The sequence below is a fragment of the Musa acuminata genome, chromosome BXJ1-4 (assembly GCF_036884655.1).
Source record: "Musa acuminata AAA Group cultivar baxijiao chromosome BXJ1-4, Cavendish_Baxijiao_AAA, whole genome shotgun sequence".
In the NCBI taxonomy this organism is placed as follows: domain Eukaryota; kingdom Viridiplantae; phylum Streptophyta; class Magnoliopsida; order Zingiberales; family Musaceae; genus Musa; species Musa acuminata.
Window position 1 is genome coordinate 5085514 of NC_088330.1, and position 25444 is coordinate 5110957.

The following is a 25444-nucleotide window of genomic DNA, read 5'->3' on the forward strand; positions in this document are numbered from 1 at the left end:
GATGATATTTAGTGTAAGTTTTGCGTCGATAAATAGCTTAATTATTGAGAGGGATATATGTGTAATTTGGACTTTATATAATTTCTTTAAAAACTATGGGTATATATAAATACTTCCGTGGTTTCATCACCGCTCTCTCGGCTCTCTTCCCTTCCCCCCTCTCGCTCTCGTCTAACCCTGATCGCATCGGGGGGCGACCGAAACCCTAATCGTGACGCGGTTCGTCGCCAGAGTTGAGCGCTCTGAGGCTATCCGCTGCCGCCTTGGCTACCTCCTCGTCCGATCGCCGTCGCCGTGCGTGGGTATCTTTTCCCCTCGATCCGAATTGCGCGGCGAATACGCCGGCCCGCCGCGATCGGGCGCTGGATTCGGGCGTATTCGGCGTCCGTCCGGGGGTTTTGACGGGTTTCTTGAGGTGCGCTTGGTCCTGGCGATGCGAATTTCGTGATGAAGTTCAAGAAGAGAAGGGTTTTGGAGGTGGTACGTGAAACATTCGACCGCTTTGATCTGCGCCTTCTTTTCCCTCCTGCTCCTCTTGCTTCCAGTGTTGGAATCTCTATGTGCTTTTGAATTCTGTTATGCTTTTTGTGCCAATCCGTTGTCGGAAGTCTTGCTTGTTCATTTACTGTAGTAGTTTCGTTCTATATTTTTATCACACTTTCCTTCGACGTAAATATTTCTCCTTCTTTTAATCTGGAGAAAAGTTTTCCTTTTTTTTTTACATACATTGTCAAATATGTCGATACACTTAGAAGAAGTAATTGAGTATTCAAATTTATCGTTTGAAATAATATTTTCATTAACTCAAGCATGAAAAGTTGATCGTGTTTTGTATGTTAATCTCTGTGGATGGCAAATCAATGTCTTTCATTGTGTGCCATATTCTTGTTTGGCATCTGGAGAATACTCTTAGTGTTACCCACATATCACCAAATCATCACTCGCATGCATGCTTTTATACTGTTTGTATTGTGTTGATTAAAGATCTTCTGTTGCATTTGTTTGATTTATCTCTGTTGGCAACTCCAACTTTAGTCCATTGCTGTTAGCTTGTATTATTTGCGTGCCAGCTATTTTTTTTCTTATTGATTTTGGAAGGCTCGTATACAATAGATTTGGAAGTTATTTGATATTCTCCACCATGTTTTCTGATCAAGCTGGTGTGTTCTTTGTCATGCCTGGGTAATCGACAAGTGCTATGGAGATGTTCCTTGTTGGATTCTTGTTAGGTCATATATGCTTGTTCAGTCATTCTATTGATGTGCTGGGAGCATTTTTGAGCTTCCTATGCCTAAATATCGGTCTGTCCCAGAGACTGAGATTCATGGGCTGCAAGTCTTGTCAACTTGTATAGATAATTTTGTGCCTGTTTTTTATCTTCAATTTGTCATTGAGATATGTTTACCATTGAAGATGCACTACCTAAAGTTTGTAATTAGTTTTACATCATGTATCCATGTGACATGACCTTGTGGACTTTATTTTTAGTATTACAAGCCACATGTGTAGTACATGCCTTGTAGAGGCATAGAAACAACCGACAGAGAGGCAAAACGGATCAGATCCAACAAAGTTTGTCTTTTGGCCTCCAACAAAGTTTTTAGAAAACATGTCTGTAGTGTTGCCCACTGCTAATTACTCCTATGCGGTTAAGAAATAGTACTGTCACATGTAACTGTGATAACTCAGAAGTCATTCATATCTTTGGTGATTTGGTCATATCATAGGTAACTAGGTCACACCCAACTTTCGTGATTCTGGTCATAGCATATGTAAATAAGTCATGCTATTTCCTGCTATTGCATACTTTGTATGTATGTGAATAATTCTATACAAATAAGGCTCTTCTATTTGTTCAGATTTTGTGTGTAAACATGACTGTCTTGCATATCATTTATGTAATTCCTTATCACCAAGAACTTCTTTTGGTCTTGGAATGGTGTGTTTTCATGTAATTATTCAAATGATTTACGTTGGAAGTTCTGAGATTTTAGAAGGGAAATTATCCTTGTACCAGAATGGAACCTTCATTTAATTTAATATTTGTGAAATTGGAATAGTTATATTTACATGTCATTTGTATTGTATATTTGTCTTTCGGCTTGACTATTTATGACTTGAGGCATTGGGGATTATGAAAAGTGAGTTGATTATCTATTATGACCTAAGTTATTAAGGTTAACAGTGATTTAATTTTATTTGTTACGATTTGGAGCAGTGGGGTTAAGAATGACTTAAAATCCATGTTTCACTCAGTACATAATGACACTTCAATGTGGTATGACATGGTTGAAAGTTCCATACATGATGCATCAGCAATATTCCCATAGCCATCATGAGCTTTACTTTTCTGGACACAAAACCCTCCATATTACCTGATCTTGGTTTGTGATTCTAGAATTATGCCTCTTCTGTTTGTTATATTTTTATCTTTTGTTCTTCTGTTTGCATTAAGTTGGATAAGATATTGTGAGTGGGAATCTCATTTATTCGCTATCTCATTAGAGGACTTAGACAGGTTAGAAACAAACTATGTCAAGAGTGACATCCAGTGTTGCAACATGGGCGCAGAGCTTGATTTTGAAAAATAAATATAGTAAAGCAAAGCATCTTAATCCTAACCCTTTGGTGATCAGTGGAACCACTAAAAGATAATCCAATCAAAAAGCAACAGAAACATGATTAACTGAATCACACATACTCATGGAATCCACTGTAATACCCCAGGCACTTCTCTATTTGGTCATCGGTATGAATACAAGTGATTGAAATGTGAGTAACTTACCAAGCGGTATTTATTGGTTTGGGCTTCATTCAACACATGGAGCAGAACTTTTTGCATGGTCCGGTTCAATTCATTCTTTTCTTTTAAGTGCCACTGGACTTAGGTAATTACGGTTTGAATACATGTCTTCCTCACTCACTAGGTCTCTCTCAACCTTTAGCCTTGTGCCACCCATTTGCCTGGTACTCCTCTCCTCCTCATCGTAATTTGCCCCCTTTTATTCTCCACTTCCCACTCCACGTCTTTAATTTATTACTCTGTTTTGGTGCCAAGTGCTACACTGACCTACCACGTGTTGGTAGGTTGGTACATACCAGATTTGTACCCATTCAGCTGGCGACCAGTACAGAGTCCGTTACTGAAAGCTTGAACCATGGTCACGACCTAAGTAGGAAACCATATGGGTCAGGTACCCCCCAAAAAGGGTACTCAAAAGGTTGTTTTTTTGGGTGGGTGGCAAGTCACATACCATCTACAGCCAAACCCCACATGGCATTGGGGGTTGTCTTAGGGTATCATAGGGTATTCTCTCGGTCTCCTTTGGACCTGTTTAAGTTGTCTTAAATGATATCTGTTTTCTTTCATCCTCAATCAAATTTATACTTAATTGTTCATGAATTAAAAGTTATCTTTTTCTATTGTTTCTAGTAATCCTACATGTCTGTTCTGTATTGTCAATCTCGGAACACCAACTTTTGTACATATAGTTTCTTAACTGTCTAACATTTTGATACACAAAGCACAATTGGATAAGTACTTTATCTAATGCTTCATAAGGAACAAGTCAATTTATCCTCAGGGACTTGTCATTCTTGCAATTTTGTTGGTTTGGGCAAGTTACAACATGGTGCATAAGTTCTTTTTGTTCAGCTATTAAGAAGTATTCCAGAATATTTTCTTTATAACATATTGCACAACATGCATCCTATTAAGTAATGTAACTTTAATTTCCTTGATTTTTGTTCTTTCATGAAGTATTATTATGCCCCATTAGGTGACTCTTTGAAAGTTCAAGTTTTTTTTTTTTGTCTATTTAACACTTAGATAGTCATATTCAGGGTGGTATTCTTGCTTCTTGGTATCTTCTGAATTCTTCTCATCAAAGGTTGTGATCGTCTAAAATTGCTAATGATGTCTCGATAAATTCTATTCACATTCTGTTTCTTCAGTAATTGGATAACATGGGAGTCTATCAATATCTGCTTTTGTTAATTGTCTTCAGATGTGGATTGAACATTTTGTTAAGTAAAAATGCTTGTAGCTGTCTATTATTCTTTTGAAGGCAAATGTAGGTGTTTGTACTCATTATGTTAAAACAGGAAGTTTTTCGTGAAATTCTAATTGGTTATGTGATGGAATAGTGCACTTTCTCAAGCTGATGCCAGGTCTTGGCATCTTGTAATGGTTAGTTTTTAGATGGGGCACATTGTGGTTACCTAGTGATGGTCTAGTTCTTGTTGGAACAAAAACATAGGAGAGGGAGGCGAAGTGCTCGGTGACACTGTTGTCTTGTATGAATGCATTGTTGCAAACTGACTGCCAGATATCATGTGTAAAGTGTAATGCTTAGAACTTGGTGATTGTTGTTTTTGGATGAATATTTACATGAAACGTGGAAAAACTTCTTGCTGTGCAATTCGTTCCAATATTTGTCATGTTGGAGGGAGTGGGCTGGCACATGCTAAGCTGGTGCTTTCCATGTATGGCCTGCATTGGCCAGCATAGGATGTGTGCCCATGTGCTTGGCATGACACTTAGAGTGCTCTATAGGGTCTCATATGTGATGTAAAAAATAAATCGTTGGTCATTTCTTTTTGTTTAGTTTCTTGTTATGTATCTATGCCTTTATTTAATCCTTATCTTTATCAGTTTTCTATTTCAAATTCTTTTCTTGTTTTCATAGTGTCTTACTTTTGATTGTTGTTCTTGATACATAAGTTGTTGTTGCCACTACAGCCTTCACATATAACATTCTTTATCAACAATGTCATTTCTGCTGCTTTTGAGAATATAGAAGAACTACTAAAGGACTTCAGATGGGAGTTTGATAAGGTTGGCCTTCCTTTATTTCCTTGTAAACAAAATTCTTATTCGAAGTGTCTTGATTGTCCTAGCTTAATCGTCTGCAGGGAGATTTTCATCACTGGATCGACCTTTTTAATCATTTTGACTCATTTTTTGAGAAGCACATAAAACCAAGAAAGGATTTGCAGTTTGAAGACAACTTTCTTAATGCAGATCCATTATTTCCTAGGGATGCAGTTCTTCAGATTCTTCGGGTTATGAGAGTTATCTTGGATAATTGTACGAACAAGCACTTCTACAGTTCATTTGAAGTATGTATCTTCTCGGTGGATTTTTTTCAATGAGTAATTCTTTTGCTACAATCTTAGGCTTTGTAGTCATAACATGTAATGAGAGAATCCTCTAAGTGAAAACCATCAATTTTTTCACATGCTATGCATGATTTTCTTATTTTATTTGTTTGTACAAATGCAGCAGCATCTATCTTTGCTTCTCGCTTCAACTGATGCAGATATTGTTGAAGCAAGCCTTCAAACCTTGGCTGCATTCTTGAAAAAAACAGTAGGGAAGTGCTATATTCGAGATGCCTCTTTGAGATTGAAGTTGTTCGCACTCTCACAAGGCTGGGGAGGGAAGGAAGATGGGCTTGGATTAGTTGCTTGCTCTTTGCCAAATGGGTGTGATTCAGTGGCTTATGATATTGGTTCCACACTTCATTTTGAATTCTATTCAGTTGGCGAATCATCAAAAAATTCTCATACCACAGAATATGTGAACCAGGGGTGGCAAGTCATTCATCTACCTGGCATCAGTAATGACAATGAGGATGTTCTTCAAATTATGCAGAAGTTAGTGAGGAGCTACAACATACCTTCCAATCTATGCTTTTCCCTATCAACAAGATTAAGATTTGCGAAAGCTTTTGGTTCCTTAACTGCTCGACGTCAGTTCATTCGTATCCGCTTGTATGCCTTCAATCTTCTTGTTCAAGCAAGTAATAATGCCGATGACTTGGCAACATTTTTTAATAATGCACCGGAGTTTATTGGTGAAATGCTATCTTTATTAGGCTATGAAGATGAAATTCCCGAAGACATTCGAATTTTAGGGATTCAGTCATTGGTTGCTCTCCACCAAGATCGAAGTTACCAACCTATGGTTCTGTCTTCCGTGTCCGCTGGTGGTCATCGTGGGACCCTCCCTAGTCTTATGCAGAAGGCAGTAGATTCTGTTACCAGTGGTTCCATGACGTTCTCTATTGTTTTTGCTGAAGCACTGTTGTCTCTTATATCCATATTGGTCTCATCTACTCCAGGTTCTTTGGCTCTGCAGGAAGGAGGATTTATACCTAGTATTTTACCCCTTCTTAAGGATACTAATGCCCAGCACCTTCATCTTGTTAGTACTGCAGTTCGTGTAATTGAAGGTTTCTTGGATTATCATAATCCTTCTTTGGCATTATTTAGAGATTTAGGTGGTTTAGATAATGCCATTGCACGACTTAAGGTTGAAGTTACACATGTTGAGAGAGGAGCAAATGACACTGGGGAGAAATTATTGCAAGATAGCAAGGGCAAACAAATCATCAGCAGTTTATCTGAGCTAGAGAGGCAAAGTTTTTCTTCAGAAAGCATGGTTACACATGATCGACGGTCACTCATAAAAGCATTGCTTCGCACGATATCACTTGCAACATATGTTCCTGGAAGCTCCACCCGTGTTGATGGATCTGAAGAGAGCTTATTACCAACATGCTTGTCTATTATTTTCAGGAGAGCAAAAGAATTTGGTGGTGGAGTATTTTCGCTTGCTGCAAACGTCATGAGTGATATTATACACAAAGATCCCACATGCTTTTCTGTCCTTGCTGCTGCTGATGTACCTGGTGCTTTTCTTGATGCTATTGATAGTGGTGTACCCTGCTCTAGTGAAGCAATAAGTTGTATTCCACAGTGCTTAGATGCACTGTGTTTGAATAACACTGGTCTGCAACTGGTAAAAAATTGTAATGCTCTCAGGTGCCTGATAAAAATCTTTACTTCTGCTTCATATTTAAGAGCGCTCAATGACCAATCATTAGAAGTCCTGTCTAATGGGTTGGATGAATTAATGCGTCATTCATCTTTGCTGCGTGCTTCTGGTGTTGATGTGCTTATTGAGATCCTCAATACAATTTTAAGATATGGATCTTGTTCGGAGTCTTACTCCACTGAGTCTGAGTGCTCTTCGGTTCGACTTCCAGTGGAGATTAACCTAGAAAGGGACTCTATATCACTAGGCAAAGGTGAAATGTCTGTCACTGGGAACTCAGAACAGTTGAATGAGACATCTTTTGACGGCACATCACTGATTTCTGGGTCATTTCTTCCGGAATATATTGGCAATGCTTCTCGTCTTCTTGAAGCTGTTCTTCAGAATGCAAATACTATCAATATTTTCATTGAAAGAAGGGGCATTGAAGCCCTTCTTAAGTTATTCACAGTGCAGGTTGTGCCCACTTCTGATTCTGTTAGCCAGAGCATATCCAATGCTTTTAAAAAGTTTTCATCTCAGAATTCAGCTACTTTGACTAGAGCTATATGCTCATTTATTAAGGAACATCTTAAGTTTACGAATGAACTACTGAGTTCAGTTTCTGGAACTAAGGTTGTTGAGATTGAACATCTGAAGCAGACAGAAGTGCTGAAATGTCTTTCTAGCCTGATGGGGCTGCTGTCACTTTCCACTAATCTTTTGAAGGGATCCTCCACTATGAACTCGGAGTTGGGATCTGCAGATGCTGATATTTTGAAAGAACTTGCCAAGGCTTACAAGGAAGTTATTTGGCAGATATCTTTGTGTAGTGACTCATCTGATGGTCAGCGGGCTGCTAATCAGGAAATTGGCAATGTAGATGCATCTGCATCGGCATCTGATATTACTGGAAGGGATGGTGATGATGATGGAAATACTGTTCCTGTAGTCCAGTATATGAACACTGTCTCTATAAGGAATAGTTTTGCATCTCGTTGGAGGACTGAACGTGATCTTTCTTCCATCCCTCATTCTTCTGGAACTTTGCACCGTCATGCTCGTCATTCATTGTCCCGTGCACGTGGTGGAAGAATTTATAGGCAGTTAGATCCATCACAGACAGATTCAGAAGGGTCTGCTAGCACACTAGAGAACTACCATATTCAAGATGTTAAGAGCAAAAGTGCAGATTTTGTCGTACCTGAACTTTTGAGGAAACTTGGTCTTGCAATCCGATCCTTTCTTGTTACCATTGTGAAAGGATTATCTGCTCGACGGGGAGATTCCAGTTCCCTCAGTCTTTTCTCAAAGAATCTAGTGACAGCTGTTGCGAAACTTTTTCTTGATGCTCTTAGTTATCCAGGGCATTCCACTTCTGGCCTTGAATTGACATTATCTGTGAAATGCCGTTATCTTGGGAAAGTTGTCGAAGATATTGTTGCTATTATCGTGGATAAACGCCGCACATGCAGTACTGCACTGGTGAACAGCTTCTATGTAAATGGAACATTTAAAGAGCTTCTGACTACATTTGAGGCAACTAGCCAGCTGCTTTGGACACTGCCTTTCTCTATTCTGGCTGCCACGACAGATCAAGGGAGTTTTAGTGTTGAGAAAGTATCTCATAGGTCATGGCTTCTGGATACATTGCAAACTTATTGCTGCTTGCTAGCATATCATGTCAATTCATCATTATTGTTATCCTCAGCCTCATCTTCTGATATTCAGCTGCTCGTTCAGCCTGTTGCCGCAGGGCTTTCAATTGGTCTTTTCCCTGTGCCAAGGGATCCTGAGTTATTTGTTCGAATGCTGCAATCACAAGTCTTGGATGTAATACTTCCTATATGGAACCACCCTATGTTCCCCAATTGCAGTCCATCTTTCATTACTTCTGTGAACTCTATTCTGACTTACATATATTTGGGGGTTGGACATGTGAAGCATGGTCGCAATGATATCATAGGAAGCACCGGTCGAAGATTTACCAGTCCTTCACTTGATGAATCGGCAATTTCAACCATAGTTGAGATGGGTTTTTCTAGGGCTCGTGCTGAGGAAGCTTTGAGAAGTGTGGGCGCCAATAGTGTTGAGATGGCAATGGATTGGTTATTCAGTCATCCTGAGGAAATTGTTCAGGAGGATGTTCAGCTAGCACAGGCACTTGCTCTCTCACTGGGAAATACATTTGAATCATCCAAAGAAGACAATAATGAAATGACGATAAATGCATATTTAGAGAATAAGCAAGAGGCACCCCCCGTAGATGATGTTCTTGCCTTGTCAGTCAAGTTGTTACATTGTAGTGATGTGATGGTCTTTTCATTGACAGATCTATTTCTGGCACTTTGTCGTAGAAACAACAGTGAAGATCGTCCACGGGTAGTTCTTTTTCTTGTTCAGCAGCTTAAGTTTTGTCCTTCAGATTTTTCCGATGACACAGGTGCACTCTGTCCAATTTCACATATACTGTCATTACTTCTTCATGAAGATAGTAGCACTCGGGAATCAGCTGCAGAGAATGGTCTCATTCTTGTCGTTCTGGATATACTATCCAAATTTAAATCAAGGAATGAGTCTAGATATGGTACTGCAGCAACAAAAGCTGTAAGCTCTTTGTTGCTTGTAGTTGATAATATGGCACAGTCCAGACCCAAATTTATTTCAGGAGCTGCTGATGGAGCTGGTAAATCTCTATCTGATTTATCTGGAGCAGGTATGTCTTTTGCAAATTCAACAGCTATTACTGACAAAGAATCTGCTGTAGATGACTGTGAGAAAGAATCTAGTGATATTTTTGAGAAAATCTTAGGTAAATCTACTGGTTTTTTGACTCTTGAAGAAAGTCAAAGGGCACTGTCCATTGCCTGTGAATTCATAAAACAGCATGTTCCAGCAATGGTTATGCAGGCTGTTCTACAATTATCTGCACGCTTAACAAAAACACATGCTTTGGCAAGTCAGTTTCTTGAAAGTGGAGGCTTGGCTGCTCTTTTTGGTCTTCCAAAATCTTGTGTGTTCCCTGGATTTGACAGTTTGGTATCTGTAATTGTTCGACATCTCATTGAAGACGCCCAAACTTTACAGACTGCCATGGAATTGGAGATGAAACAGACTCTAGTTGGTACTCATAGCCGTCATGCTGGCCGTCTTTCACCTAAGTTGTTTTTAACATCCATGGCCCCTCTGATTTCCCGAGACCCTGCGGTTTTTATGAGAGCTGCAGCTGCAATTTGTCATATAGAGTCATCAGGTGGAAGGATAAACATAGTCTTGAGGAAGGAGAAAGAGAAGGATAAGGACAAACTGAGAACTGCTGGAAATGAAGGTGGATTTCCATCTACTGAATCCATTCGGTTGCCTGAAAATAGACTTCATGATACACCAAGCAAATGTTCCAGGAGTCATAAGAGGGTTCCTGGGAATCTCTCTCAAGTTATTGATCAACTTTTGGAAATTATTCTAAGTCTCCCTTCACTGAAGAAAGAGGAGGAAGGTACTAGCTCCTCAGTTCCCATGGAAATAGATGAGCATGTTGTGAAGGTGAAGGGCAAATCAAAGATTGGTGAAATCATAATGATGGACAAGGATAATCTCTCTGAAAGATCTGCATGGCTCTCAAAGGTGACATTTGTTCTCAAGTTGTTGACTGATATTCTTCTCATGTATACACATGCTGTGGGTGTATTATTAAGACGTGATGTTGAAATATTCCAAATGCAAGGTTGTGGTCAATTAGGTGTCTCCGGACATAGTGCCATTCTTCATCATATATTGCATCATCTACTTCCATTATCCTCAGAGAGATCTTCTGAAACTTCAGATGAATTGAATGATAAGCTTTCTGAAAAAGCATCTTGGTTTTTGGTTGTGCTGTGTGGTAAATCTACTGAGGGTCGCAGACGAGTTATTTCTGAAATTTTGAGAGCATTATTATCTTTCCTTGATGAAGGGCCCAATACCTCTAAATCCTTATTGATACCTGACAAGCAACTTTTAACTTTTGTTGAGTTGATAAATTCTATTTTATCTAGAAATTCTTCTTCTAGCAACTTACCTGGCCCTGGATGCTCACCTGATATTGCAAAAGCCATGATAGATGGAGGAATGGCGCGTTCTCTTTCCTGCATCCTTCAAGTTATCGATTTAGACCACCCAAATGCTCCAAAGGTTGTAAACCTGATAGTCAAGGCTCTGGAAAATCTCACGAGGGCTGCCAATGCTGATCAAGTTGTTAAGTTGGATGGACTTGCAAAGAAAAGATCAACCTTGCCACGAGGAAGAACTGGAGATCATCCTAATGCAGGGACTGAAAATGCTAATAATGACCAAAATGAAAATTATGAAGCGACTGCTGCCAGTCAACGTGCTGATCAGCTGCATCCTGAATCTTCTCATGATGAGATGAACCACGATGTAAATCAAGATTCACGTATGGATCAAAATACCAGAGTAAATGTGGAAGAGAATCAAACAATAAATCCACATGATGGGTTGGAATTTATGCATGAGGAGATGGAAGAAGTTGGTGGAACACCTAACACAAACGAGATTGGATTGACTTTTCAGGATGATCACCAGAATATTGATGATATGAGCTATGAGGATGAGGATGTTGGTGAAGATATTGAAGATGATGAAGAAGATGATGATCAGGATGATGAAGAGGATGTCGCAGAAGATGGTGCTGCTTTGTCATTAGCTGATACAGATATGGAGGATCATGATGACAATGACAATGGTATAGGTGATGAGTATAATGATCACATGATTGATGGAGAAGATGGTCATTTTCCTGATAATCCTGTTATAGAAGTTAGGTGGAGGGAAAGTTTGACTGGTTTAGATCACTTGCGAGTTCTGAGGGGACCTGTCACTGCAAGTGCTTTTATTGACATTGCTGAGGATCCGTTTCAGGGTTTGGATTCTGCTGACTTGTATCATCTTCACCGTCCATTTGGTTTAGACCACAGTCGTCAGGGTAGTAATAGGACTTCTGAACTTTCAAGGCTGGATGCAACTGCCTTTCGACATCCCCTACTTATGAGACCATCACATTCAGTGGAGCTGTCAACTTCATTGTGGTCGACTAATGGGAGCTCTTCCAGAGATTTGAATTCATCTTTTGCAGGTTTAGGTTCATCTCCTCTCAACATATTTGATGCTACAGTTCCATCTGAGCATGCTGCTGGTGCTGCTATTTTTGGTGACCGTTTGGATGGTGCTGCACACCCACATTTAATTGATTTTTCACGTGGCATGGACTTTAGCCATATTACCTCCAGAAGGGGGCCTGGTGATAATCGTTGGACTGATGATGGCCAGCCTCAAGCAGGGGGGCATGCTTCTGCAATCGCTCAGGCAGTAGAGGACCAATTTCTGGCTCACTTGCGTGCTGCAATTTCTGTTGATAACCCTCAAGCTATGGGAAAATCTGAGTGTGCAAACCAGGTTAATCGACAGCCGCAGCTATTAGATGTTAATGTCCAAGCGCTTGAAACAACTAATCTTGATACTCTATCAACTGAGAACCAACAGCAAGACTCAGGGATCATTTCAGATCATCAGCTTGTGAATTTACCATTAGAAGGTTATTCTTGTCCTCCTGATTCATCCCATGAAATTGTTGTACAGCAGGTTGCCATTGCGGAGGACAGTCGAGAGACAACTGAAATAAGGCAGAGCATTCCTTATAATTTGAATATCACAAATAATAATAATAGTGAGACTATCACATCAATGGTTGCTGTTTTTGAAGTTGATTTATCAACCACTGCCTTGCCAGTTATGCATCCAGTGCAAAATGCTACTGAAATACTTGATGATTCTCATGATCCAGAATTTCACAATGAATGTGAACCAGTGCATTCATCTCTTGGGAGCCCTTCCGGTGGTCAGGGCCTCATCTCTTCTGGCTCTGGCATACAAGAACTGAGTGATGCTTATGCTGGTTCAGCTCCTGGAAGTGCTGATGTTCACATAAATGGTCTAAATGCTGTTCAGAATCAATATGATGATGCTCTACCTTCAAATGGTGGAGTATCTGTTTGTCGAAATATAGAAGTTCCTGAGCAAGCTACTCAGGCTAATCGAATAAATTCTAGCAATGAGGCTTCTAGCACAAATGCAATTGATCCAACCTTTCTTGAGGCACTTCCAGTGGATCTCCGTGCTGAAGTTCTAGCTTCCCAGCAAGCTTCCCAGCCCACTCAAGCTACCCTAGCTGCAACTTATGCTCCACCACCTACGGAAGAAATAGATCCTGAATTTTTGGCTGCTCTTCCTCCAGATATTCAAGCTGAAGTTTTGGCTCAGCAACAAGTACAAAGAAATGCACAGTTTCAGCAAGCTGAAGGGCAACCAGTGGAAATGGACAATGCTTCCATTATAGCTACTTTCCCCCCTGAACTACGTGAAGAGGTTTTGCCTTTTTATTTATTATTGTGGATATTCTTTTAGTCAATGCTTATTTTCAACTATTCCAAATCCAGGTACTCCTTACCTCACCTGAAGCAGTTTTGTCCCGTCTACCTCCAGCTTTGATCGCTGAGGCCCAAATGCTCAGGGATAGACGGAACAACAGTCGCTATCATTATCGAAGCACCCTTTTTGGGGGCAGCCATAGACTTGATGGCAGGAGATTAGCTGCTAATAGGCAAACAGTAATGGATAGAGGTGTGGGAGTAACAATTGGTCGAAGAGTGCTTTCTCCAAATCCAAATACTTCAAAGGTCAAAGAGGTTGAAGGGACGCCTTTGCTAGATGCAGATGCTATGAAGGCTCTCATTCGTCTATTAAGATTAGCTCAGGTACTTTCCTTTCTGTTAATAAAATCTCTTTTTTGTGGTTAAAGATGATCTCTGCACAATTTTTTGATGATATTTTCTTTTTACGATGTACAGACTTGTAGGTGTACTTTATAACATAAATCTTAGTCTGTGCCACATCATCTGTTGCAAAATTAAAATAAGTAATAGTAATTTAGAATGCATGACATGTTGTAGATAGTTTGAATATCTGATCAGCTCAAAACCTCAGCAGACATGTTACTATAGGTTAAAATTTATGAACATTGTGGCCTGTGATTAATTGTTATTTGCATCATTTATGATTTATATTAGGATGACCAAATATATTTAGATACTTGTATGATGTTGTAAATATTTGTACAGACTGTAGTATTGTGTTTAGGAACCATATGTTGTTGGTGGAATTTTATGGCTTTGCCATTGTTATATTCACTGTCCCTTTTGCTTAGTTAGATGATAAATTTGGGGTTGACTAAGAAATTCATCCATCAATAATATAGTAGAGAAATTTGTTTAGTTTTATTACAGTAGCCAAAACTTTCTATAGAGTGATACTGTTTTGATATCATATCTAGATGTTTGTTTTCACAAGTTTATTTAGTGGTGTTTTGTTGCCACAGCTGTTCAAGGTTGGAGAATTTAGTAATTTGAAATATGCTTGTTATGGGTTGCCATGATACCTAGAGCACACCAATTTTTGTCTGGTTATAGAATGGATGTATGCCAAAATTTCTTCAGGAACGTGCAAACTCCAGTGGCATGCCTGTTGTAGAGATTTCCAACTATTTATGGCCTGACATGGTGTTCACTGTGCAGCACAATATGCATGGCAACCTGTGGAATTTTGATAGTGGTCGTTAAGATGATTTTGGCCTGCTTAGCAAGAGAAAAGCTAATTTCAGACACAATTATGAAATGATGATGAAATGTTTAACTTGATATGGAAAAACATTTTTCAAATACAAACAACAAAGAGTACCATTACTAGGCCATATAGGTCAATATAAGTTGGTAACTTGGTATATTATTCTTTATTATTATTTCAGTTATATCAGTATGAGTCGGTGTACCACTCGGTGTATCGATAGTTTGATACTATACTGGTTTGAAAAAAACAATGGTAAACCACAATGTCCCAACTATTTTGGGTCCTTTTCTTGCAAACAACAATGGTAAGCCGCAAGGTTCCAACGATTTGGGTTCACTTTCTTGCCAGGGCTTTTGATGAGAAATTTTTGCTTGGGTGTTATTATATTATATGATGTTTGTGAAACATCAAGGTGCTTTAGCCAAGAATGTTTGTTTCCCCATGAAATATATAATATCACATCAGGTCAACTTAACTTGACCCAGAGGCATGCTTTTTAAAGTGACCCATTGGTTTTATGGCTTGGTTACAACAACAATAACAACAAACCGTAATGTCCCAATTCCTAACTATTGCCAGAGTTATGGATTTCTTTTGCCAGAGTTCTATACCAAGCAATACCCTTAGTTAAATCTTGGGCATCTAGAGTTTGTGTAAAATCTTCTTAGGCCTTCTTTACCTCTTATGCAATTTATACTAATTGTCTGTGTCTAACTACAATGTCTCCTTAATGTGTCCCTATTTTCTATCATCTTAAGATTATCTTTTTCTCATTTTTTCTTTTGTTGGAACTATGCCTACTTGTTTACAAATAATAATACATTTTTCATCTTTTTTTAGTAATTCCACACATTAGCATCAACATATTTAGCGACATGGATTTTTTCACATGTTGCTTTTTAATGGTCCAACACTCAAAATCATAAATCATCATTGGTCTAATAACTGTTTTCTAAGTTTTTAATCTAAAAAGTACACAGTGATCAAACATAACTCCTAGTGTCCTCCATTCTAAACACACTTTGAAGTTTGAATAATATTTGTCAATCTCTTCATCTTCTTGAACAATTGAATAAAAAAATCTAAAACTTTATGTTGGTCAATAGATCTGCACTTGCTGGCAGGTGGATTCAACTTGATTCAAGCATATGTTTAATTGGGAAAACTTAAACTAACTAAATTTGACCTGATCCATTTTTTTCTCCTTAAATATAAACTTGACTTGACTAGCCATTTGGATGTGGACCAGCTGGGTAGCTCTTTGGTTCAGTTGTGTCAAAATATCTAGCCCTGTGACAGTTTGGTTCTTCAGCCCTATATACCTTTGCTATCCTGAGATGTTGTCAATGTTATCTAGCCTTAATCCTGAGATGTTATCAATGTTGGCATATATTATTGCTACTTTTTTTTATTTCAACTAATTTTGCATGATACAGTAACGTGGCGGCATTAATTGAGTCTTCTGTCCCTTTGTTCTCGTTATACTATTTGTTGACAGCCCATCAGCAAAGGCCTTCTTCAAAGACTTCTATTGAATCTATGTGCACATACTGTTACCCGTAATATTCTGGTCAGCCATCTAGTTGATATGATTAGGCTTGAAGCTGATGGGCCAGGTCAGTCAATTGCGTCAACTTCACAGCGGCTTTATGGATGTCGATGGGATGTTGTCTATGGCCGACCTCATCACTCTAATGGTACCTCTCTGCTCTTACATTGTTGCCTACCATATGCTTTTTCAGTCCTTTGTTACTTTTACTATTGGAATGTAATATTTCTGCTTCTTTGAAGGTCTTCCTCCCTTTGTTACACGCCGACTCCTCGAAATTTTAACATATCTGGCAAAAAATAATTTGTCTGTTGCAAGTGTTCTTTTCTATTTTGATCCATCATCAGCTGTGGAATCTACTCTTGTTGAATATTCAGAGAATAAAAGGGAGAAAGGTAAAGAGAAGACTGTTGTCACAAATACCCTTTTGGATACTATGGAAACTTCAGCTAAGGGCTTTTCACCTCTAATATTACTTCTAAAGCTTCTGGACAGGCCATTATTTTTGCGCAGCAATGTGCATCTTGAACAGGTACCTAATTTAGACTGCCAAAACTTCCATAGTAATTTTACTTACACATACAGCATATTTAAATTTGTTGTACAGGTCATGTGCTTGCTCCAAGTAGTGGTAAACAATGCTGTCTCAGAAATCGATTGTGAACCTCACTTTGGACAAGCTCCAGGATGTTCTGAGAGAGAGGCAGCAGCTCTAACTTCTTCCGATAGCAAACATGATAATTTGACTTCTGAACAGAATCTTGGTCTGGAGATGAACCCAAAACCTAGTGCTGAGGCATCATCTTTGAGTTTGAAAAGTTCTGTAAACCGACATGACATTTTTTTACAGCTTCCCAAATCGGATATGCACAATTTATGCCATATCCTTGCACATGAAGGGTAACTAACTTCAGCCAATCGTATATTTATTTGCTTGCGCATGTATGATACATCACTAGGTTCAGGCTTTCTGTCCAAGAGATTTGTCTCTTCCTGCATCCAATTTATCAAAAAACATGGCATGGAGGGGTAAAATGGAATGGGGACTTAATTCCTATCATGGACGGCAAGATGTTTTTACACCTAAGAGATTTTGCTAAATGCACTGTTATCCTGTTTCATGTAATTTGCTTCTTTGTGAACTCTTTTCAAGATTTCTTGAAGATAGATGGTTAGCAAAATGTTTGGTTTGTGCATGTATAGTTATTCTTAGATAAATATCTTTAAAGGTACAAATAAAACTTGCTCATGCACAGTGCTAGAGAATAGATATCATACTTAACCTTAGCCAAGAAATTTTATTCTAACTATTTTGATTGCTAATACAGCCCTTGTTGCCATCAATTCTTACTAAGATTTTCATTCATATTTTAATGCTACTCTTTTTACATCTCACTGCTAGAGCACCTGTTGCTATAGAGCTCAGGCTTTGGTAATCAGTAGACCCTTCACCATTTAGTTATTTCACTACCTCATACTTAGTTTTTGATTTTCATGCAGTGTCTGATTCCTTTAAAGTCTGTACTGCATGCATTTTATGCATCAAGAATTTGTCTTTTGAAGTGGTAATTTAAGATCAAAAATGATTTAGCAACCAATGGTTTAAAAGTAGTTTGGATGTGATGGAATGCACCTTCCGTTCATATCTTGAGTTGGTAAGGCCAGTTTTTTTTTTTTATGGAATCATCTGTTTGTAGCAGAGTGATTGCTTGGAGAACTTAAACATTTAGTATTCATATTGATCTGGGAAGTCTCAACAGAAGTTCTACATGCTTATTCATTAGATATGGCTATTCTTTAAGTTGTATATCAAGCAAAGAGACTAATGAAATCATTAAGAGTGTGAAACAGTTTTTGTAGATTCAGATGCACTATTTAACAGGAATGCAAAACAAAAAAGAGAATAGTTTACTCAAATAGTGGTGGCACAGGGAACGGAAGAAGGAAGGTAGACTAAAGAAGTTCTTAGATAAAATCATAAAAGAACATTTGTTTAGAGGAGGATGATTATTTCTTTGCTTTAAGTTGGCTCTGATGAGATAGTTATTTTTTTATTTAAGCTCTAATGACGGAAAGGAGTTCATATTAATTTACTGATTGAATAGTGTGTTATTTTTGTTATCAAAAGAATAATTTCATAGGATTAGGAAAAAAAAGAGAATCTCCACTAAGAGGTTCCTAGGTATAGATCAACCATCATAGATCAACATTAGATCAGACTGTACATTCCTGCAGTTGTTTTCTTTTATTGGGCAAAGAATGAATGCTTGAAAATGCATTCAATTGTTTGTGGGAGCCTCATGCTCTTGGCCACCCTTTTTTATTTATCGTGGATAATCTGAATCTGTCCATGCATTATTTTCTTCAAGATTTTGCCCAATCTCTTCTGATTCTGCATCCCAGAAACAGCACACATCAATGCTAGCATATTTTGAGAATATTGTTCTGATCTGTTTGATACTAGGTACTGTTTTTCCCCCAGTAATGAATGATTTTTAAAGAACAATCTTTTACTTATGGTAATGAGTTTCTTGAATATCTTTTGAAGTTGTTTTTTTGTCAAAATAACTTATTTTTCTATGATGACTAGCCTTTCCTATATTATTTTTACTGGACCAGCTGACTGATTTGTTTTATGAATAATCAGACTTTCAGACAAAGTATATTCACTTACTGCTGAGTTAGTGAAGAAAATAGCATTGGTTGCTATTCCCCACCGAAATTTTTTTGCAGTTGAGTTAGCCGATTTAGCTAATCACTTGAGCTCTTCTGCTATAACCGAGCTCTTAATTTTAAGGAATTCAAATGTGTTGGGACTTGGCACTGGTTCTATGGCTGGAGCTCCAGTCTTGCGTGTACTACAAGCACTCAGTGTACTTGCTTCAGTTGATTGCAATAAAGATGTAAATGCTGATGAGCAACAGTCCATATTGTGGAATCTAAATAAATCACTTGAGCCACTGTGGCAAGCACTAAGCGACTGCATAAGTGCAACTGAAACACAGATAGGGCAGACATCATCTTTCTCATTTACAGTACCAGTACATGATTCTGGAGTAATGGCTGGTCCTTTCTCCCCTACGCAGCCTCTCCCTCCTCCTGCACAAAGACTATTACCATACATAGAAGCTTTTTTTCTTTTATGTGAAAAGCTTCAAACAAATCAGATTATTGGGCAGCCAGATAGCAATGTTACTGCAAGAGAAGTCAAAGAATCTGCTGGGAGCTCATCGTCACCTATCCACAAGTGCACTGGAATGGGCACCATGACATTTGCAAGGATTGCTGAGAAGCATCGGCGCCTTCTTAATGTCTTCATCAGACAGAACCCAAATTTGCTTGAAAAGTCACTTTCAATGATGTTAAAACTTCCAAGGCTCATTGATTTTGACAACAAAAGGGCATATTTTCGCTCACGTATCAGGCAACAGCATGATCAGCACTTTGCTGTTCCTTTGAGGATAAGTGTTCGCCGAGCTTATGTCTTGGAGGATTCCTACAATCAGTTGCGACTGCGCTCCAGTCAGGACTTGAAGGGACGCTTGACAGTTCAATTTCAAGGAGAGGAAGGGATTGATGCTGGTGGCTTGACCAGGGAATGGTACCAATTGCTTTCAAGGGTCACTTTTGATAAAGGAGCTTTACTTTTTACTACAGTTGGGAACAATTCAACTTTCCAGCCCAACCCCAATTCTGCTTACCAGACCGAACATCTTTCTTATTTCAGATTTGTGGGTCGTTTGGTATTTATCTTCTGAACCTGTTTTCTTTTTCATTTGATTACTGAATCTTTCATCAGTTGTTTCTTTGAAGCTTCTATAATGTCATGTTTCTGTCCTTTGTGCAGGTCGCCAAAGCTTTATTTGATGGGCAACTGTTGGATGTGTACTTCACCCGTTCCTTTTACAAGCATATTCTTGGTGTAAAAGTGACTTATCATGACATAGAGGCTGTTGATCCTGACTATTACAAGAACTTAAAGTGGATGCTTGAGGTATGTATCAACTTTCTCTCTATTTTCCTATTGACTGTTATTTGATTAATATATGCATCCCTTATTGTTTTAAACAGAATGATGTAAGCGACATTCCAGACTTGACATTCAGCATAGATGCGGATGAGGAAAAACACATCCTTTATGGAAAAAACCAGGTAACTTAAAAATTGAAGTTTCGAATTTGCTATATTTTTGAATTCGGTATCACAAACTGATTTTACCTGTATATATTTATGTTAGATAAAAATCATGTGCTTACTGTTAGGTTAATTCAAATTGGTCTAGATAAGGATCTTCAATTGTCTGTTTTATGTTTTGTTATGTTTTTTTCCTTTTGGGGGAACCAGTGGTACTCGTATATTTTCCTCAGATTCTTTATTTGCAAACTAAAAGGGCTCAAAACATCTCAGATGGAGTCCATTTAAAGTTGGAATAGTGGTACAACTAGTAACAGCGTATAATTTTTGAGTTGACCATTCAGAGGATTGGACAGTTAAAAGGGTTGCAATATCCATTTATGGAGACAGATTCTCATCTTTGGTATTGTTTACCCCTATATTTATGTTTTTTTTTTCCACAGACCATCTCATCTATTTATCTTTCGAAAATCCCCATATCTTTTTCTATTCTAAATTTTTTCACAACAGCAGAGAAGACAGGCTATTTTCCCTGTAAAACTGTTAGTTATGCTGGTTGTATTTTTTCCTTCAATTTTCTCATAGCAGCAATCTTCAGTTGCTTTGATCCAGCAGCATCTATGTGCTGGTCATTTCTTTCTGAAATTAAGACAACAGTTCTCATACCTATTAGTTCCTTTTTTTTTTTGTTCTCTCTATCTTAAACATGAAATCATTTTGTGAAAATATTAAAGGTTATGTATTGGCAATTTAAAACTTGGTTCTACACCAGGTTGCCTAGATCTGCCAAACCAAACGTGCATGGTAGTGTCTGATGTATTAAAAAAAAAAGTTAAATTGAATCACTGGGACTCTTAACAATTCCGTTCCTCTTTTAGTCTGTCTTTTATGATTGCCTCTTTCAGAGAGAGGTCTGTTCTGTGATGAAATGATGGTTCATTTATCCTATGGCGTAGCATGTCCTTGAGCTTAGGTTGATGGATGTTACAGTTTGGTATATGGCTTGATATTCTTGTACAGTACTGGTGCTGCAATTCACCATATTTGGTGTAGAATCAAGATTTAAATTTCTGTCCAGACTAGCTGAAACTGCACCTAAAATCTGTCAAAACCAACAAAATATATTTGCATGGCCATTGGCTCAAGCACAAAATGAAAACTAAAATCATGTTTGATCTGATTTATGCATTCCTACTGACTATGTTCTTTCCGGTAAATACTTTTGATGAAGGTCACTGACTATGAGCTTATCCCTGGAGGAAGGAATATCAGAGTAACTGAAGAAACTAAGCATGAGTATGTGGACCTCGTGGCTGAACACATATTGACAACAGCTATTCGTCCTCAAATTAATTCTTTCCTTGAAGGCTTCAATGAATTAGTTCCTAGGGAACTTGTCTCAATATTCAATGACAAGGAGCTTGAACTCCTATTAAGTGGGCTTCCAGAAATTGACAGTAAGTTTGTACTTTTTTGGTTACCGAAAAATGGATTGTTTTACCCTTCGTTTATGTAATTCATTTTTCTTGGTGCAGTTGATGATTTGCAAGCCAACACTGAGTATACTGGATACTCAGCTGCATCTATTGTCATTCAATGGTTCTGGGAAGTTGTTAAATCCTTTAACAAGGAGGACATGGCGAGACTACTTCAATTTGTAACCGGAACATCAAAGGTATATTATGACCAGTTTTAGAATTGTGTTTCATTTGTTTAGGAATATCATGATTGATTTTTCAATTCTGTTTAGCAATTGGAAAAATAGAACTACATTTTGCGTAAAATTTCTACAAGTAAGATTGAGCTTATGAATGTCGATTTAAGATATAAAAGAACAACATAAGGTATGAATTAACTTTAGCTAGTTTTTGTTGGCATCTAAAATATATGACAAAAGTTTAGAATTCAAGAAGAAAGTCTTGGACATGCAATGTATCTTAGTGGCTGTCTGGTTACCTGTAAAGTCTGGATGCTGCAAGCCGTTTGTAGGTGAACTACTACTTGCAAGTGGTTAATTGCCAGCAAAAGGCTTATTTGTGTGCGACTAAAATTGGAACTTGGAGCTTTTGACTGCAATTTGACTCATAAACAAAACAGTGATAAGTCAAATTGCAAACCACTTGTAGCCTTCCCCCTACCCCAACACCATCATCAGTAACTATAACCATCACCCTTCCCACCTTACTGCCACCGCCGCCACCCATCCACCATCACTGCCGGCTGCTGCCACTGTTATCGTCACCACCACCCTACTCGTAAAAATCACCTGTCATCACAAACCAACATCACCTCCAGCAACATGCCACCATCCACCATGTCACTTCCACAGCTCACCACCACCACCACCACCGCCACCCTCCCACCCACCTGTCACTCGTTAACCACTATCCACCATCTTCTCTTACCCATCCATCACCTTCCCGCCACTGCCCAGGGGTGTTGCCACCCTGCACATGGCCTTCAGCCATCACAAGTCCCTGCTGCAATGCCTCCCACCACCACATCTCCACTTCACCAAGTTGCTAAAACGTACAGACAGTCATAGGTGTAAGTCTTTTGAAAGGCCTAGGCCCATACGCGGGCATCCAAATAGTACCTTTGAAACATTTTAATTAATTAAGCACAAGCATCTTTCTTGAAAATCCATATGTTTTCAAAAAAATAAAATTGATACATCAATGTAGTCTACCATTTACTTTTAGAATCTCTCTAGTGTTCATTGTTTCATTGTGGATATTTCAATTGTAATCCTAAGGCCAGTTAGATCTTCTTCTTTGATATCCTTTTTGTCAGTGATACTACTTAAAATATTGCCATAAATATATACAGAAGAAAAAATAATAAAACATATTATAACAATTAATATACACTGTCATGGATCTTGGCTAAAAAGAAGCATAATAAGTAGGATTTAACAACAAATGCATACATTGTTGATACTTTTTATGGCACAAGTTTGTAAGAACAACTAACTTAAATGGACAGTTATTAGAAAAATGTAGGCCTTAAGGCCCTGGGTAGCTTCTGAGGTTCCATCTAGGTGTTCAAGCTGCTTTTTGGCCTAAAACTCAAAAAGTGCAAGGTGCCTAGTTGGAGGAGGCTTAACTAAATATCTCAAGGCAATATTCCTATGCAGGCCTAGGGATTCTCATGACAGCATTGCATTTCACTTTCATTTGCATGTTGCAATGCAAATGCGAGCATTCAAACAAAAGAAAAGTGGCATCTTACAATCGTAGATGCAGGCCAACCAAACAACTGCATTGTAGTTGCAAGTGTTAGCATTTGCATTTCTGTTTTAATCCTAACTGAAAACATTTAGCATCAAAAGTAACCAAATGCCCCTTAGCATCGTCTCTTAACAAATAAACATGAGTGTCAACTGTCCAAATGCTGAAAATTCTGACACAACCTAAAAGAACAGAATTCAGGAACACAACTATATAATCAACTCATCAGCTAACTAGTTATCATTTACACAACAAATCGGTTGTAATTATGATACCGAGAGTCTTTTGTTGAACTATCGCACTTTGATGAGGTGGCAACATTGAAGAGAATTACTATAGTGTAAGAATGTGTACACCCTAAATCCTTATATGTTGACCAATTCTTGTGATGTGGAAATCAAAAGATTAACAAGGATTAAAAAGATCAATCTAGTGTTATAGGATACCTAGTGGCATAGGAAAAAGAATTCATTATTCATAATATTTTGCTTAATTCTCATTTAAGTTACTGTTTGGTGGCTATTCAGGTCCCCTTAGAAGGCTTTAAAGCATTGCAGGGTATATCTGGTCCCCAGCGATTTCAGATTCATAAGGCATATGGTACTCCCAAAAGGCTGCCCTCTGCACATACCTGGTAAAATTTACGAGTTGTTGTAGAGTATCTGTTCTTGAAGTATTGTAATGCCTATATGCTGTTTGCTTCCAAGGATCTAAAGATCATTTAGACTGGAAAGCATAATCAAGTATTGCTTTCTTCTTTAATTAGTCCTTTTCTAATTATGTCCAATATATTTTTGCAGTTTTAACCAATTAGATCTACCAGAATATTCCTCTAGGGAACAATTAGAGGAACGCCTGCTGCTTGCAATCCATGAAGCTAGTGAAGGCTTTGGTTTTGGTTAAGCCTTCTAGTCCTTGGCCAGTTGCCAAGGAATTGATCTCTTTCTGCTATGTAAAGGTGAGTTGAATTATTTGTGTTATCAACACATTTTTAGGATCTGATGGCAAATAAGTTCATTTTTGCTCTTTTTCGTAAAATTATGGTTGATATCCTTTGTAAAAAAAAAAATCATGTTGATACCTTTGATGTTTCATCTATTATGTCCAATTTTTTTTTAAAAATTTTGAACAAGGTGGGGATGGGAGATGAAAGCATACCATGATATTGGTGGCTTCAACTTGAAAAATACGAAGATTAAAGAACTGGCATAGTTGGAATTCAAAATTCTGTCTTGCTGCTTGTTTGGTAAGGCTGCATTTGGTTTAGGGTTTAGGAAGATTAAGTTGGTAGGTATTGGTTTGACCTCCAAATGTAATGTAGTTGAGGGTTAAATCAACCCTGTCGAAGAAGTTCATCCGAGTAGCCAAGATAAAATAGTTCTGCCAAATAAGTGGGATAAAATAGTTCGTTTTCTTTTTTGCTAACCTAGATAGGCCACCTTTTAGAAGTTAAACATAAAGTAGGGTCCAACATAAATGGGTTAGGACAAATTAACCCAATTCTTTTCATTCTCAATCCATTTGCTTTATTTAATTATTATGCAAGCTTTCTGTGTTTTCCACTATCTGGACAATTCACAGTTAATTGAATCATGCACCACACTGTTGCAGACTCCAAAAGCAGAAACATGAAGTCGCTACTCCAGAGTACGGTCCAGAGATCTCACTCGGCCGCACTCTAAGAGCAGCAGAAGTCGATTCTCGAATCATTCAACCTGACCCTGAAACAATCCCCCAGTTAATGAAGCTATGCACAGTCTGGGCCGTGTGATACTCACTCGAGAATCAAGAACAGCATCTGGAGATATTCCTTTTCTCCGTTGTGGGTCGAATGTTTGCAAGAACGAACAGCATATTTCCATGATTATATTCTCACCATCTCTGTTTCTTTATTTTGCTTCGGTACACATTAGACACCCTCGAAGCTGCCCATCTCATACTGTAAATAGCAGCAGCTGCTGTCACTTCAAATCAATAATCAATTGAGCTTTCTTTTCAGTGTTTCCAAGCTTCTTTCTGCATTATTCTTTTCTA

At 38.3% G+C, this 25444-nt stretch overlaps 1 protein-coding gene across 4 annotated transcripts; it reads left to right on the plus strand.

Annotated features, from left to right (window-relative positions):
• Positions 1 to 135: 135 nt before the first annotated feature.
• LOC135643136 (E3 ubiquitin-protein ligase UPL1-like) lies at positions 136 to 25408 on the plus strand. 4 transcript variants are annotated; one of them, XM_065159755.1, is made up of 16 exons: positions 136 to 480; positions 4724 to 4837; positions 4915 to 5121; positions 5285 to 13240; positions 13312 to 13629; positions 15996 to 16194; positions 16289 to 16578; positions 16654 to 16946; positions 18694 to 19789; positions 19894 to 20040; positions 20118 to 20198; positions 21412 to 21637; positions 21716 to 21855; positions 23938 to 24044; positions 24211 to 24368; positions 25022 to 25408. In XM_065159755.1, the coding sequence occupies exons 1-15, from the start codon at positions 448 to 450 to the stop codon at positions 24311 to 24313; spliced, it is 11310 nt and encodes a 3769-aa protein (XP_065015827.1). In that variant the 5' UTR covers positions 136 to 447; the 3' UTR covers positions 24314 to 24368; positions 25022 to 25408. The 4 variants fall into 4 exon arrangements, with proteins under 4 accessions (XP_065015827.1, XP_065015835.1, XP_065015837.1 ...); XM_065159763.1 differs by having other exon boundaries at positions 5288 to 13240; XM_065159765.1 differs by having other exon boundaries at positions 4742 to 4837.
• The last annotated feature ends 36 nt before the right edge of the window (positions 25409 to 25444 follow it).